A 13,894-nucleotide genomic window follows, 5' to 3' on the forward strand; every position below is an offset into this window, starting at 1 on the left:
AGGCCTAAAAACAATTCTGGTTTTGTTTTATAGGGCGGAATGAGCTCATTGCGAGGTACATCAAGCTGCGGACGGGGAAGACGAGAACCAGGAAGCAGGTGAGGTGGCAGGGTGAGAGTGATGTGATAAGAGTCGCCCCCACCCCAGCTCGCCCCAGCCCACCCCACCATGCAAAGATGCTTCAGGATTGAGTTGAGTGCGCGTGTGTCTTTCCAACAGCCTCTTCCCGGCTGGCTTCTCACAATAAGGGACCAGTGACACCTGTATTGAAGGTCAGATCAAACCTTGGAGTGAACGAATGGAATTTAATACACGCGGTGGAATTTAGTGTCAGTGTGCAGTCACTTTCATGCCATCAATTCTTTGTCTTAAAATACCTTGAGACTGGACAGCGCTGAAAACAACTCCAGGACTGTTACACTGTTGAGCAAAAGGAGGACCCGTGTGAGCCTTTTGAAAATACAGTAGAACCGTTGTTTCTTTGCTTAGCTAACACTTATCCGAAGGGATTTACATTTTTACCGCAACAGGTGGCGTCGTTGTTAAAGGTGCTGCTTTTGGGTTTCGAGGTTGTGGGTTTCAATCCCTCCTCCCGCTGCAAGTAGCCTAAATTGCTACAGTAAAAGTAGTTAGGGTGGTAGCATAGTGGTTAGAGCTGCTGCCTTTGGACCCTAAGGTCGCAGGTTTGAATATCCCCCACATGGGCACTTTTCTCTTCCCTGCCATCTGCAAAACGGCTCAGGTCTATTCGAACCCGCACAGCTAGGTACAGGAACAGCTTTTACCCCACTGCTCTAAGAGTATACAACACTAACCAATGTGCCACCTTTAGTAACTAGAGTTGGACTGCTCCTCCCAAGCACATTGGTAAATTACACTGCCACTTTAAGCATTCTCATTCTTATTCTCTCATTCTGAGTTCTCTTACTGTCAACTGGCATTATTGTTACTACTGTTACCATTATTTATTGCTATTGCTGTTGCACTACTCACTGTCATTGTCATTGTTTTGTTTGTGCAGTATTTCTATTGTCTCTGTCTTTGTCCATAGTCTGTGAAGAAGCATTCAGGAAGAATTTCATGACACTTGTACATGGTACTTGTATCTATGGCAATAAACTTGAAACTAGAAAGGTACTCACCCTCAATAGCTCCAGTAAAATTACTGAGCAATACAGATGGGTAAATAATTTTAGGTAGATCAACAGTGTAAACTGCCTGGAAGACAAGGACAGCTGGTAATGTAGTGGTTAGAGCTACTGCCTTTTGACACAAAGGTCACAGGTTTGAATCCCAACCTCCAGCTGTATTACCCTTGAGCAATGTACTTATCCTAAACTTACCCAGCTGTATAGATGGGTAGAAGACTGTAGCTAGATTAACGTTGTAAGTCATTCTGCAGAAAAACGTCAGCTGAATGAGTAAGTTTATGTGGGTAAATCATCGTAAGACAGCGTGGAGAAACGCTTTGGTTCAATTAAAGTGCAAAGTTAGACACTTTGCTCACTGGTGTACCAGCAGGGTACCTCGCACCACGTCTTCAACTCTGTGCTGCGTTTGTAATCTGTACCTCGATGAAGGATGGTAGGTTACCTGACTGTTCATCTCCAGGGCCAGTTGTGTCATCTGTGTACGTTTGGCTGCACCAGCGCCTCACCTGTCTTACCCACCCCGCAGGTGTCCAGCCACATCCAGGTGCTGGCGCGACGGAAGGCCAGGGAAATCCAGGTGAAACTAAAGGTACGAGCTGCAGCTGGCCCACGGTGCCCAGGCGTGCTCATCCCCAGGGCAGAAGCGCTCACAGTGGTCCAACAGCCTACACCTGCCAGCACCCCCCACCGCTGTTCTCAGTTTCCTCCCTTACCTACGAGTCCAGAATTCATTCGCGAGTCCCTGAGAATAATGAAGTGAAGAGGGCACAAGCGGTGCGCGGTACTATAGTACACCTGCAGTAGCTTACTGTGCAGTGTGTGAAACTCCCAGAGTGTGTGAAAACATATTCATTTTGGTATTTTTCCTTCCAGGCACTGAATTTGGTAAGTGTCCCAGTAGAAGTTGTGTGTATTGCGGAGGATCAGTGCTATAACAAGTGCTCACGGTTTGACTCGCCCCACCCCAGGACCACACCACTCCCAGCTACCCTGTCGCTCTGGGTGATTGCCGTTCCGGGAGTCCCTCATGGTGCCTGCTGGGCGTCCCCGTGCAGGGTTTTTAAATGCACCTTCGCTTAGCGAGTGTTGCTCCAGAGGCCTGGCACTCATTTACACAGGACCGGTGTTTGCGACCGTGCGCGTGATCCTCACAGGTGTGGGGCACAAGCACCGCTCGCATGCTTCCTGGGACAGCTCAGCAGGGCATCGTGGGCAATCGGCAGAAGCAGCTGCAGCTGCAGGAATACTTGAGCTGTTTGCAGCCTTAATGATAGGAACCCCCTCCTTTGTCTCTCCCTGTCTTTCTCCTCTCTCATGACCTGACCTTTGACTCCCCATGCTATGCCTCCCACCCCATATGATTTGTGACACAAGGCTCCCTGTCTGCACAGCCCACACACTCGTCCCCTTGACCCGGGAACCTTTCCATACCCATAATATCGCTAAGCCCTCTGACTGATGGCTTTAGTCATGGCTTTGCTCAGGCCCGTCAGTTGGTACCGTGAGAACGGAGAGGGGGGCTCAGCCCCCAGAAGGCCGGGTGATACCCACTCTAACAGCCCTCTCTCCACCGTTCTTGCAGGACCAGGTAGCCAAGGACAAAGCGCTCCAGAGCATGGCCAGTATGTCCTCTGCCCAGATCATATCTACCACCGTCTTGCAGAACAAGATGGCCCTGCAGGGGCTCTCGCGGCCGGCCTACCCCACGGCACCCGGGGTGAGGGGACACGCAGCAGAGCCGAAGGTTTACTCACAGTGCCATAGGAGAACACACGTAATCTTCGGATAGGAGTGCGAACAGTGAGATGAGTTGAGCTTTGGGGCTGCAACCTCCGACTTGGTTTTTCGAATATTAAAAAGAGAATGTGTCTCGCTTTCTTCCAGTTTTGGCACGGAATGCTTTCAGGGCAGCCTGGAGCCGAAGAGTAAGTTGTCCCACTGTTTCCGTGTGACTGCTGTCAGTTTTGAGTGGCGCTGTCTTTCGCTGAACGCTGATGCTGTGCTCGAGACGGCTTTCCGTTGTTGGGGGTGCCGTCCGAAATTGGGTGGCCCGTTACAATTGTTTATAAACTAATTTTAAATCGTAGACTGTCACCTGATGTTGGGTTACAGCCCTGAGCTGACTCCATTCCTAGGTGTTATAGCAAGTTCCGCTCTACATTTTGGTATTTATGGTCCACAGATCTTTTTTTTTCACCTCTTGTGTGTGTGTGTGTGTGTGTGTGTGTGTGTGCGTGTGCACGTGTACAATTCAGTGAAACTGCCGATCACTAATTTCACGGGTTCAGACGCCTCGTATCGATGGTGTCATGAAGCTTTGTGGCAACCCAATGAAAGAAGCCACATTTACGATGGAGAAGACAGGTCAACTGGTTGAGTCTGACCCTAACGCAAACACGTTCTAGAAGTACTAGAGCTCTAAAGGTGTAGAAGATGTCTAAATGCCTGACCACGCAGTGAAAGTCTGACCCCGGTGACCACCCCGCCCTTGTCTTCCCAGCGTGAAGCCCTTTTCGCAGCAGAGCTACACCCTCCCAGCCCCGGCTCCTCCACCCATAACAGGTGCATTTGCCGACCGCTTAACCGAAACGCCACGAGTCAAATTAGTAAAAAGAGAAACGGAATCTCGGAGCCGACCTCTTATCTCCATATGCACGCAGAACCTCGGCCGTCCTTTGGCTGAAAGGTCCGAATGCGTCACGGTCATAATGTGGGCAATGAATCCCAGACCGCGTCCCTTCACTCCTACTGTTTCCGTCTCGTCTTCTTTATACTTAAAATTTAAACATTTATATTTAAATTATATCTAAATATGAGAAGCACATGCGCCACCTTGAGTTTCTTTGTACTTATTGTATTACTATGTTATATTACACTGCTGATCCACACATCACTTCCTATATGGTGTTACTCTATACAGTCTTTTACCTGTCATTTTTTACACTAACGCCTCACCTCGACCCCCACGCCGGCCTGCCAGGGTACGAGAGCGCAGCTGGTCTCTCCGCATCGCCTAACTCCCCGCCCTGGCAGGGCCGCAGCATCGCCAGCTCCAAGCTGCGCATGCTGGAGTTTTCAGCTTTCCTGGAGTATCAGCAGGACCCAGAAACGGTGAGTAGAGACTCGACCTGCAACACGCGCTTCACTCACTTGCTGTACAACAACTCTACGTAGCGGAGCGTTTATAGCTGTAGCTTTTGGACTCAGGGGTTGCAGGATTGAACCCCGCTTCCTGCAGCCATACCCCTGATCGAGGTACTTACACTTAATCGGTCCAGTAAGAAAACTGCCCAGCTCCATGAAAGGGTAAATCACTGTAATCATAACTCCGCACCATCTCCTGTCCCCTGTCAGTACAACAAGCACCTATTTGTGCACATCGGGCAGTCGAACCCCAGCTTCAGCGACCCATACCTGGAGGCCGTCGATATCCGACAGATCTACGACAAGTTCCCCGAGAGGAAGGGCGGCCTCAAGGAGCTCTTTGAGAAGGGCCCGGTGGACGCCTTCTTCCTGGTCAAGTTCTGGGTGAGATCTGCTGTGCTGCTCGACGCTGTTATATCTTGCACTCGGGGTCCGTCTTATAAATATGCGAACCTAGGAAATAGCCCGGGGTGCCGAAATTGGGGGGGCGCCAAATTTTGCTACAGAAATTGAAAAATAAATTTTTAATCTGTAAATTCTGTCTAATAACAGAATAGCTGATGCCTTATGTGTTATGTACGCGATACGTAATATGACACATCGCCACCCCGTGTCTTTAAAATGCCGCAAGGTTGTAGGTAATATTTTCCATGAAATGAACTGTCAGTCTGCTCAGTAAACAGTGTAGATCTATTTTCCTTAACAAACTTCAGTCTTGAAAATAAGTGTATATTTCAGTTCACTTTCTGTGGGTGAGAGATATATTTGTGTTCTGTGCCTATATAATAGACATATGTGTGTTGTCGTAATTACATTAAAAACCTAGTTGTAAATTTGAATTCTTTTTCCCTTCTCTGTATCCGTATCTAACATTTTTTGTCTTATTTCTATGTGTGTCAACAAGTTGTTCCAAGCATTATTATTACAAAGCAGAATTTTAAAGTGCATACAATTACACAATGTAACAAAAAATTTTATGTTCATTTGTTGCATTTTCCATTCAGTTTTGTTAGATTAAAAATACTTTTGGCATTAGTTTGTACTACATGTCAGTTTTTAGAAAAATATTCCACATTCTTGAAATGAGCAAATATTGGAGAATTTTGGCACCAGGGTCCAAGCACTGAATATTCTGGTATCTTTTAGGATCTGATGTTTTCTAGAACGTGTTGGTACTTTCAGGAATGTTCTGGTGCCTTCTAGAATCTTCCAGTGGCTGCAAGATTGTGTGGCTAAAATGGACACTGTAGAAGAACGAGTGGTATTTTTGTAATCGCTCAACTTCAACTAATCATAATCGGCGCAAAATTTAACATAACTAAGAACTTTGAGAAATTTTGTTACATTGTGCTACGAGCATAAATTTTAGATTCTGGGCAGTTTGTGGTTTTCCGGGTGTTTCTCCAGCTATTTCAATTTTTGCGGCAAGGATTTTGGCCTGCTTCTTACACCACGGTAGGCTGCTGGTCTTGCCCCAGCTTGTGCAGTGGGGCAGCGGGGGCTGGGGCAATAGGCGTGCGCCGGGGAGGGTGTCGGTGTTTTCAGCGCAGAGCGGGGGTGGGGGGGACTTGAGGCAGAGACTCTCAAGGCTGCTCTTTCGGAGAGGAAATCCGAGCCCAGCCACCTGTCCCCCCCCACCCAGCACCGTGGCTGAACCCGTCCCGCACGCACACTTATTTATAGAGCCTCCAGCCCCGCGGGGAGACACGGGGGACACATGCTGTGCCGGTCTGCACGGCAGGGCCACTGCATATCGCTTCCTCCACCCCACGGTACCGACCCGCCTCGTACCTGTCGCCTTTCCCATGATGCACCCTAACCTGGGAACACCCTGGAACACAGGTGTCTTGTCTCTTTTCCCGAAGAGGGTAGGAAGGCAGCCCTGCTGGAGTTGTTTTTGGTAAATACGGCTCGTAGAGCCCTTGTTCGTGAAGGACGGGGCAACACTTTTCTAACGCACACATTTCATTCAGGACAATGAGGCTCATCAGTAGAGCCCATTTAATAAAGCAGCACACATCTCAGCACTTAACATCCCTGGGGTCCCCTAGTGAACTAAGGAGAGGGGCAGACCCAGGTCAGACGGGCTCCGGGTTCCTATGAGTGAAATACTTCAGAACAATTGCATCTCTGCAATTGGAGATGTCAGCGGCCGCCACGACATTTATCCGGATAACCCGACCCGTAAGTGGCCTTACCATATTATAAACCTGTTGCTTACGTGGCCGGTGCCCAGTAAATCACTTATATCCCAAAGTGTCGCAGTACAATAGCAACAATTACGTTTTCTCCCCAGAATGAAAACCAGGAACTACGGGATCAGGGCAGCGCGCTTTAAACTGTGTTCCTCTGGTATGAATTTCGCTACGGTACGATTGCGCACGATGCGGGAGTAAAACCGAGGTGTGCCCTTTGGGGGTCCTCAAGATCAAGTTGGCATGACAACGGTGTCAGCCTGCTGGCAGGGCTCCAAAGCGATGGCATTCTGGATTGAATTTCCTGGTGGGCCCTGCTGCCTTGGCCAGCCCTGCCCCCAGGCCCTGTCCCAGCAGATTGTCTCACGCCTCTGAAGTGCCGGGAGAATCTAATTTGAGCCGCGCGCTGTAAATTGTTACACAGCAGGCCCGGCTCGCTTATTCGATTTGGAAATTGCAGGGTCTTGATTGTAATTGGATGAATTCCCTCGCAGGCCGTTAAAACGGCCGAGCCGGGGTCGGGGAAGGTTAAGGGGATGAGGAGATGAAGACGGATGAGGGCATTACGTTGGGGGGGGGGGGGGGCACCGGGGAAGAATGGAAAACAAACGGAGCCGTCCCGGTGTATTAACGACTGTTATGAGGCGGGAGGGGGAGAGGAAAAAGCGTGACCGTGGTCCCGTCTGATGCCTGAGGTGTCACTTGGACTTGTCTGATGGCCTCTCGGGGAGAGGTCCAGCCCGTGGGGGGGGTTGGGTGCAGACTAGACCAGTGAGAATGTCTCAGGGGTGCCGAGGAGGCATTCGTGGTCTGATCTCAGGCAGCTTTGTATCCTTATTCTCAGTCCTTCTCATTGACATCGGTAGAAACAAGGTGGTGCCCTGATGCTTTTCTATTACAAGGCGCCACAGTGGTTTGTGTTGATGGGTCCAGGTCGTTGGTCCTCAGGCTTCCCCTGGCAGGAAGTGGATTCCAACTATAAATGGCATCGTAAGGTGAAAAGGAGACACCAAAAGTTATTGTGAATTTTTTACCCGTGAAGTGTAGGGTTTCCTTCTGTAGAGAATGGAGAGAGGCACAAAATCCCGTGTTCCAAACCCTCTCTTCTCAGTCTCAATACACCACATTTAGAGTTATGTTTCAATATGTTTTTGTCACTGTTTATGTCACTGTTTGTGTTTCCTTTTTGAAATGCTGAGCACATGTTGTCCCCCCCCCACCTCGCCTCCCCATAGGCAGACCTGAGCACGAACCTCCAGGATGACAGCAGCGCTTTCTACGGCGTGTCCAGCCAGTACGAGAGCTCGGAGAACATGATCATCACCTCCTCCACCAAAGTGTGCTCCTTCGGCAAGCAGGTGGTGGAGAAGGTGGAGGTGAGAGGAAGGCGGGGAGGCATGTCGGCTTGCTGGGGGTACGTAGGGTGGCGCGAGAGGGAAACACCTGAGGTCTGAATTGCAAGAAACACAGAGGTCTGAACTCATCTGGTTAAGAGTTTGACTTCGCTGGCTATGTGTAGTGCTCTGGATGCTGAGATGGGATGGGATAGAATAAGAGGATGTGATAGGATGGGATGGCACTGGATCGCATAGGATGGGATGGCACAGGGTAGCAGAAAACTTGATTAATCCTTGCAGGGATTCACACACATCTTTACACAATGCGTAACAAAGTGCACACAAACTGACAAAATAACAAAGAACAAATTGTAACAAATAAAAAAAACTATATTTACAAGTACCAGTTATACTAAACAGTAATTGCGGTAAATTAAACCAGTGCAGCGACTCAGAATACTCAAAGCACTTCCTGTTCGCCACTAAGGAGCTAAAAGGCCCTTGACTGGTATTATGGAGGCGGATGGCTCTTGGTACGAAGGGCCCCAAACGCGCCTTTTGCTACACTCTAAGTGAATGATCAGGCGACTAAAGGACTCACGAGATCCATCGACTGTAATGGACTCTGACTGCTTCCTCAGTCTGGCCTCTGCCACTTCCTGCACTGGATGGTTGGTGGGGGGAGCCAGCATGGTGCGAATTACCGTGCGTCCGGGTCACAGCCGGCTCGGCGCGCGTCACTTCGCTGATGTATCCCAGCCGGGTCGCAACCTGACATTTTAAGGTGATGAGTGCACAGCACAGAGCGCTAAACACCCCTAACCCTGTTAGTTGTCGCAGTGATTCATATTAATATTTCCAGTTTTGGTGGAATGGCCCCCATTAGCCCCCATTACCCGCCATCACTCTTTTTCCCAACCGGCACGACCGTCTTATGTGCGGATAGGCCGATTACATATAAATCACGGGTCTCTGTAGATGAGTTATCTGGAATTTATTCTTCACACATAATTTATTACCGGATGTACACGTCCTTATTTTAGCATTATACCTCAGTATGGGTAAGTTTAACGTGCCATTCATTTTGCCGCCGTTGCCGGGCTGTCACCCGCCTCACTGTAAGGTGTCTCCGCTCGTAGACGGAGTACGCGCGGTTCGAGGGCGGCCGCTACGTGTTCCGCATCCACCGCTCCCCGCTCTGCGAGTACATGATCAACTTCATCCACAAGCTCAAGCACCTGCCCGAGAAGTACATGATGAACAGCGTGCTGGAGAACTTCACCATCCTCCAGGTGAGACCACGTCGACCCACGCCGATCCTGGGTCGGTGCACCTGATCAGTCTTCCCACCTACCGACAGTCCACCCACCGAGGTGGAACAACCTTAACATCCAACACTGTGAATGTAGATGAGCTTGAACCTCTTTGTTCTCACCTGCTGATTTCCAAATAAACTCTTGTGATGGCTAAACAAGGTCTCGAAGTGGTGGTCTCAGGCCCTGCTACCTCCTACCACTTGGGCCGTTGGGGCACGGGTTTGAATTTGGCTCAGTCTGTGGAGTTTCCAGTATGGGGGGGGTCCTCTGGTTTCCTCCCACAGTGCGAAGGCAAATGTTTCAGGCGTTTTGTCAAATCTGACTTTCCCTTAATGTGTGAATGAGTGTGTGTGTGTGTGTGTGTGTGTGTGTGGAGTGTCCTTTGATGTACTGGCATCCTTTCCAGCCTGTACCCTATTTAGCCTTGTCCCCTGTGCTTCTGGAAAAGGCTCCCGACTGCCGTGATCCTAATTTTGACAAGCGGTTAAGGACACATATGGTTAAGCGAAACACATGCTAATCGAGTCTTGGTGACCTTATAGCATACCTCACCATACCTGTATGTTGTGTGATGGATGCTCACAACAAACACTTGTGTCCTGCTGATGGAAAGTTACTCCGTTTGTATACTTTTGAACCGACGGACGTTGTAAAACTGTCCCGCTAATGACCACCTGCATGCTGGCACAGTGAATAGTGCAGGTGCCTTGTTGCGCAGTTGGGTGTAAGTTTGATTCCTGTTCAGTCTGTATCCATTTTCCACGTTCTCCCTCTATTCATGTAAGTTAGCTCCAGGTGCTCTGGTTTCCTCCCACACTCCAAAGTCAGGTTTCAGTTACCGGTGACTCTAAATTGTCCTTAATGTGCGAGGCCACCCTCCGATGGACTGGCGTCCTGTCCAGGGTGTGCGCGGCCCACATGCACCATAGCAACAGGTCCTCGCCATCCAAGAAGCACTTGAGAGCGGAGACGGCCGCCGTGTTCTGTCTACACAGTACACAATAGGGGCTCATGAAACGGACCGTGAATGGGCCAATTTGGGGAGCATTAAGCGTGCGTGACAAACGGGCCGTCTGTTGGGCTGAGCCCGATGACGCCGGCAGCGCGGCGTCCGAACAAGGGCTTCATTCTGCCGCGTGGGAGACGGGCTCCGTTACGGGGCAGTTTAGTCCCACGCTTGTGTCGCAGCCCCACCAGGACGGGAGAGCGGGTCCAAGGAGGCAGAGAGTCTCCCTTTGTTTCAGACCAAGGTTTCCCGCTACATGTCCAGGCCTACCTTCGTGAACGCAAATCGCTGCCTCTCAGCCATCCCTTAATGGGGCCATTATTTCCCCAGAATGCCGTTCTTCATTTCCGCACGGCTCGCTCCCGTTCGCTGACGTCTTGCTCGCTAACTCTCAGTTTCACTGTTCGTTTGTCCTACTTACCCAGGACAGAGTCCACCTTATAGCCTTATATTTATCACTTATTCGTTCCAAGAAATGAAAAATAATTAATTTAATAAACTATTTGTGGCATTTTTCTCGAAAGGCGACTTTCACTGTTCTAGCCGTTTGAAGTCGTTTTCCCAATTACACGGCAGGGTGATTTTTATGGTACCAATTCAGAGTAAGTACCTTGGTCAAAGGTACTCCAGCAAGACATTGGCTTCGAAGCTGGGACCTTCAGGTTTGACGTCAGCGGCTCTGACTACTGTGCCTCCTGCTGGCTGTGGGGTGCTAAACTGTCGCGATCATTGGTTTTGTTCACATTTGTGCTCAAGGTGTGGTCCGTGAGTGCGACCGCCTGTGCGGGTCCCTCTCTGTTTAGTCTCTGCCCCCTCAGCCCTTTCCTCTCCAGGGAGGAAGTGTGGCGCGCAGGTGCCATTCCTGTTTTTCTGCGCGGGCCGCTGGTGGTGGCGGGGGAGGGGTTGCTTCTCAGCCGCAAGGTCCCGCGGGTCACCGGGCCCCGGTCATTCATCCCGGGCGGTCTCTCTGTCACCCTGTCTGTGACCAGGTGGTGACCAACAGGGACACGCTGGAGACGCTGCTGTGCATCGCCTACGTCTTCGAGGTGTCGACCAGCGAACACGGCGCCCAGCACCACATCTACCGGCTCGTCAAAGACTGAGGCGTCACGGGAAGGCCGTGACCGCCTCGTGATTGACAGCACCGCACACTGCAAGCGATATCTCTGCCTCTGGTCAGGAGACTCCAATACCTCGCTCAGGATTTTGACCGTTAAGGACACAGGAAGTAAAGGTAGACCGCCAGGTGGTTTCGGGACTTTTCTTCGCAGGAGAGAAAATTGTATCCGGATTTGAAAGAGGAACATGAGACCATCATCGCTGCCATTTTTTACTGCAGAAAACTGCGACACACTGCATGCATGGACTTTTATTTCTCATTTCATTTTCCTAGTGCTTGCTTGTGTTTAGCGTCCAACCCCCCCCCCCGATTGCCCGACCTGAGGGAAGTGTGGCCACCTACTGCTGATTGTTGGCAATGACCGCAGAAGAGGGGACACTGGAAGAGGACAGTCCTCCGCTCTTTGCCAGACTTTTGGGACTGACGGGAATGTTACAGGAAACACTGGGTCTTCTGCATCTGCTACGGAAATGACATGTGAGCTGTGAAAAACGAGAACTTCCCTGAATCATGAAGAAAATGCATATCCTTTATTTAGGTTGTTTTAAGATGTAAAATAATATATACCATAGTACCACTGAATGGAAATAAACAGAAATGACTCAGTTTAATTCAGTTACTTTTGAATTATTCATGATGTACGGAGCTGTAATGGGACTTATGACTGACGAGTCGGGTTATTACTGGTGTTTGCAAAATTAAACTGCGAGGTACACATTCGTCCCTGTAAAACAGCGTATGTGTTTTTGCAGATTTGTCATTTGCCGAAAGAAACAGTGGACAGAAAAACATTTTTAGAAGTTATTCCATGAACGGGTCAGTCTCCTGAACCGATCGTAAGTGACGTATGCAGTAATTTCAAATACTCAGCCTTAAAGACGCCATGAGTCTTCAACACTGTGATGAAAAAGTATTTATATTATCACCCTTGATATTCTGGAGCGTTAATAAGTAAGCATTCATTTCAAAATGTAAATTATCACATTTTTCACTAAATGTCGATACTGTAATCCATCTTGGTTTAATTATCTATGAAACATAGTTTTTAGATAACCCCTTTTACAGCAACTGAAAATTACAGTATTGCTAAAAATATGAAATAATGCAAAAATAATGTTAAAAATCTCAGTCTGCTATTAACAATAAAAATATTTCAGGTGAAACGATGGCGCTCGGACATGTTTCTCATTAGCGTTACATTTGTTCAAGTGCCTGTCACAGAGAAGATATAAATAAGGTTTATTCTTTCTTGATGCCTCATTAAGAGGTGAAGATTAATGAAGATGAAGACAAAATGAGATGATCTTTTGTTTTCAAACCTTAAAAATGTCCGTTTCCTCTGTAACCCCTACAACACCAAGGGTTCTCATTACTGCAACAGGATCTTAAGGAAGTTAAAATAATAGTAATCAATCATTTAGAAAGACATTGAAAGGCCAGAACATTTCCTCAATCATCATGGGCAAAAAGTCTGATGATCCTCAGTGGACACTTTTCTCACCCGCTTTGGTGTGAAGTTCACGAGACTGACCCATCGAAGTTTTCAGGGCCTGACCATGAACAGAAAAGAGTTTGATGAAAAAGTTAAGCTTTTAGTTTAATGTTGGGTGTTTCACTGGTTTAATCATTTTTTTTGCTCGTGAACACTTCTAGTCGATGTCATTATTTTGAAATTATATTTTCTACATAAGCAAGGGGTACGGTTGTGCGGAAAGCTTGGCTGGGTCCTGCTCTCTGGTGGGTCTGGGGTTCGAGTCCCGCTTGGGGTGCCTTGTGATGGACTGGCGTCCCATCCTGGGTGTGTCCCCTCCCCCTCCGGCCTTGCGCCCTCTTTCGCCAGGTCAGGCTCCTGTTTGCCGTGACCCTGCTCGGGACAAGTGGTTTCAGACAGTGTGTGTGTGTGATTTTCCACACGAGCACGGGACCTGAATCAACTTCCTATAACCTTTATTTTATCGTAATCTTTCATTTTTTTTACTTTCCGTCATAGCGAGCTTTCCGCTGACGAAAGCAGGCTCTGTACAGTGTGTTTTTGGCGGACAAAAACATGAGAGGTTTTGACTTGTAAACAATGCCGAGTTACCGGAGATGGTCGCATGGCAAAAGGGAAGTTTATTTCCGACCAGCTTTAACATCAGCAGTCAGCAAGAGCTCTGCCAGCCTGTGCTTTTAAACCAGGCTCAGGTTACAGATGGGGGCCGAACCCCCCACGTCTCCCCCAGTGCCATCCTGCTCATGCACCGTCTTTGTCTCCAGCACACGGAGACAACCTTAGACGCGTGACGACGTAAACAACGTGATCAGGAACGCAGATGACGATGGGGATGAGGAATCTTAGAGATCGGGGCGAAAGAATAAACGAAAGGCGCGCGTGGTTACCTTCGTTTTCCGAAGTGACGATCTCCTCATAAACATCTTCCGCCCACGGCGCTGAAGAAGCCGTCTTCCTCGTGTTGGAAATCACCTGCTTCCTTTGACGCCTCTCCAGTCCCCAGTGCATCACACTGGACACATGCATGTCAAAGTTGTCTGTGTGTTTTGCTGGAACTTTGTCAAGCCAGGAAAAGTGTTTTTTGTTATATTCAATAAAATAGGCTGTTAGCCCCACCTTGTGGACTGAAAGGA

General features: G+C 48.9%; 1 protein-coding gene across 1 annotated transcript in view; it reads left to right on the forward strand.

The window, feature by feature from the left end:
* Positions 1-13,015, forward strand: part of LOC108931409 (transcriptional enhancer factor TEF-3-like) — a 30,202-nt gene extending 17,187 nt beyond the window's left edge. The window contains exons 4-13 of the mRNA XM_018747161.2: positions 34-98; positions 1,678-1,740; positions 2,734-2,868; positions 3,036-3,076; positions 3,652-3,713; positions 4,132-4,262; positions 4,506-4,679; positions 7,726-7,866; positions 8,967-9,119; positions 11,139-13,015. Of these exons, the coding sequence (XP_018602677.2) occupies positions 34-98; positions 1,678-1,740; positions 2,734-2,868; positions 3,036-3,076; positions 3,652-3,713; positions 4,132-4,262; positions 4,506-4,679; positions 7,726-7,866; positions 8,967-9,119; positions 11,139-11,252 (1,079 nt within the window). The 3' untranslated portion in view covers positions 11,253-13,015. The remainder of the gene's footprint in view (positions 1-33; positions 99-1,677; positions 1,741-2,733; positions 2,869-3,035; positions 3,077-3,651; positions 3,714-4,131; positions 4,263-4,505; positions 4,680-7,725; positions 7,867-8,966; positions 9,120-11,138) is intronic.
* The last annotated feature ends 879 nt before the right edge of the window (positions 13,016-13,894 follow it).

The sequence above is a fragment of the Scleropages formosus genome, chromosome 2 (genome assembly GCF_900964775.1).
Source record: "Scleropages formosus chromosome 2, fSclFor1.1, whole genome shotgun sequence".
NCBI classification, from domain to species: Eukaryota; Metazoa; Chordata; class Actinopteri; order Osteoglossiformes; family Osteoglossidae; genus Scleropages; species Scleropages formosus.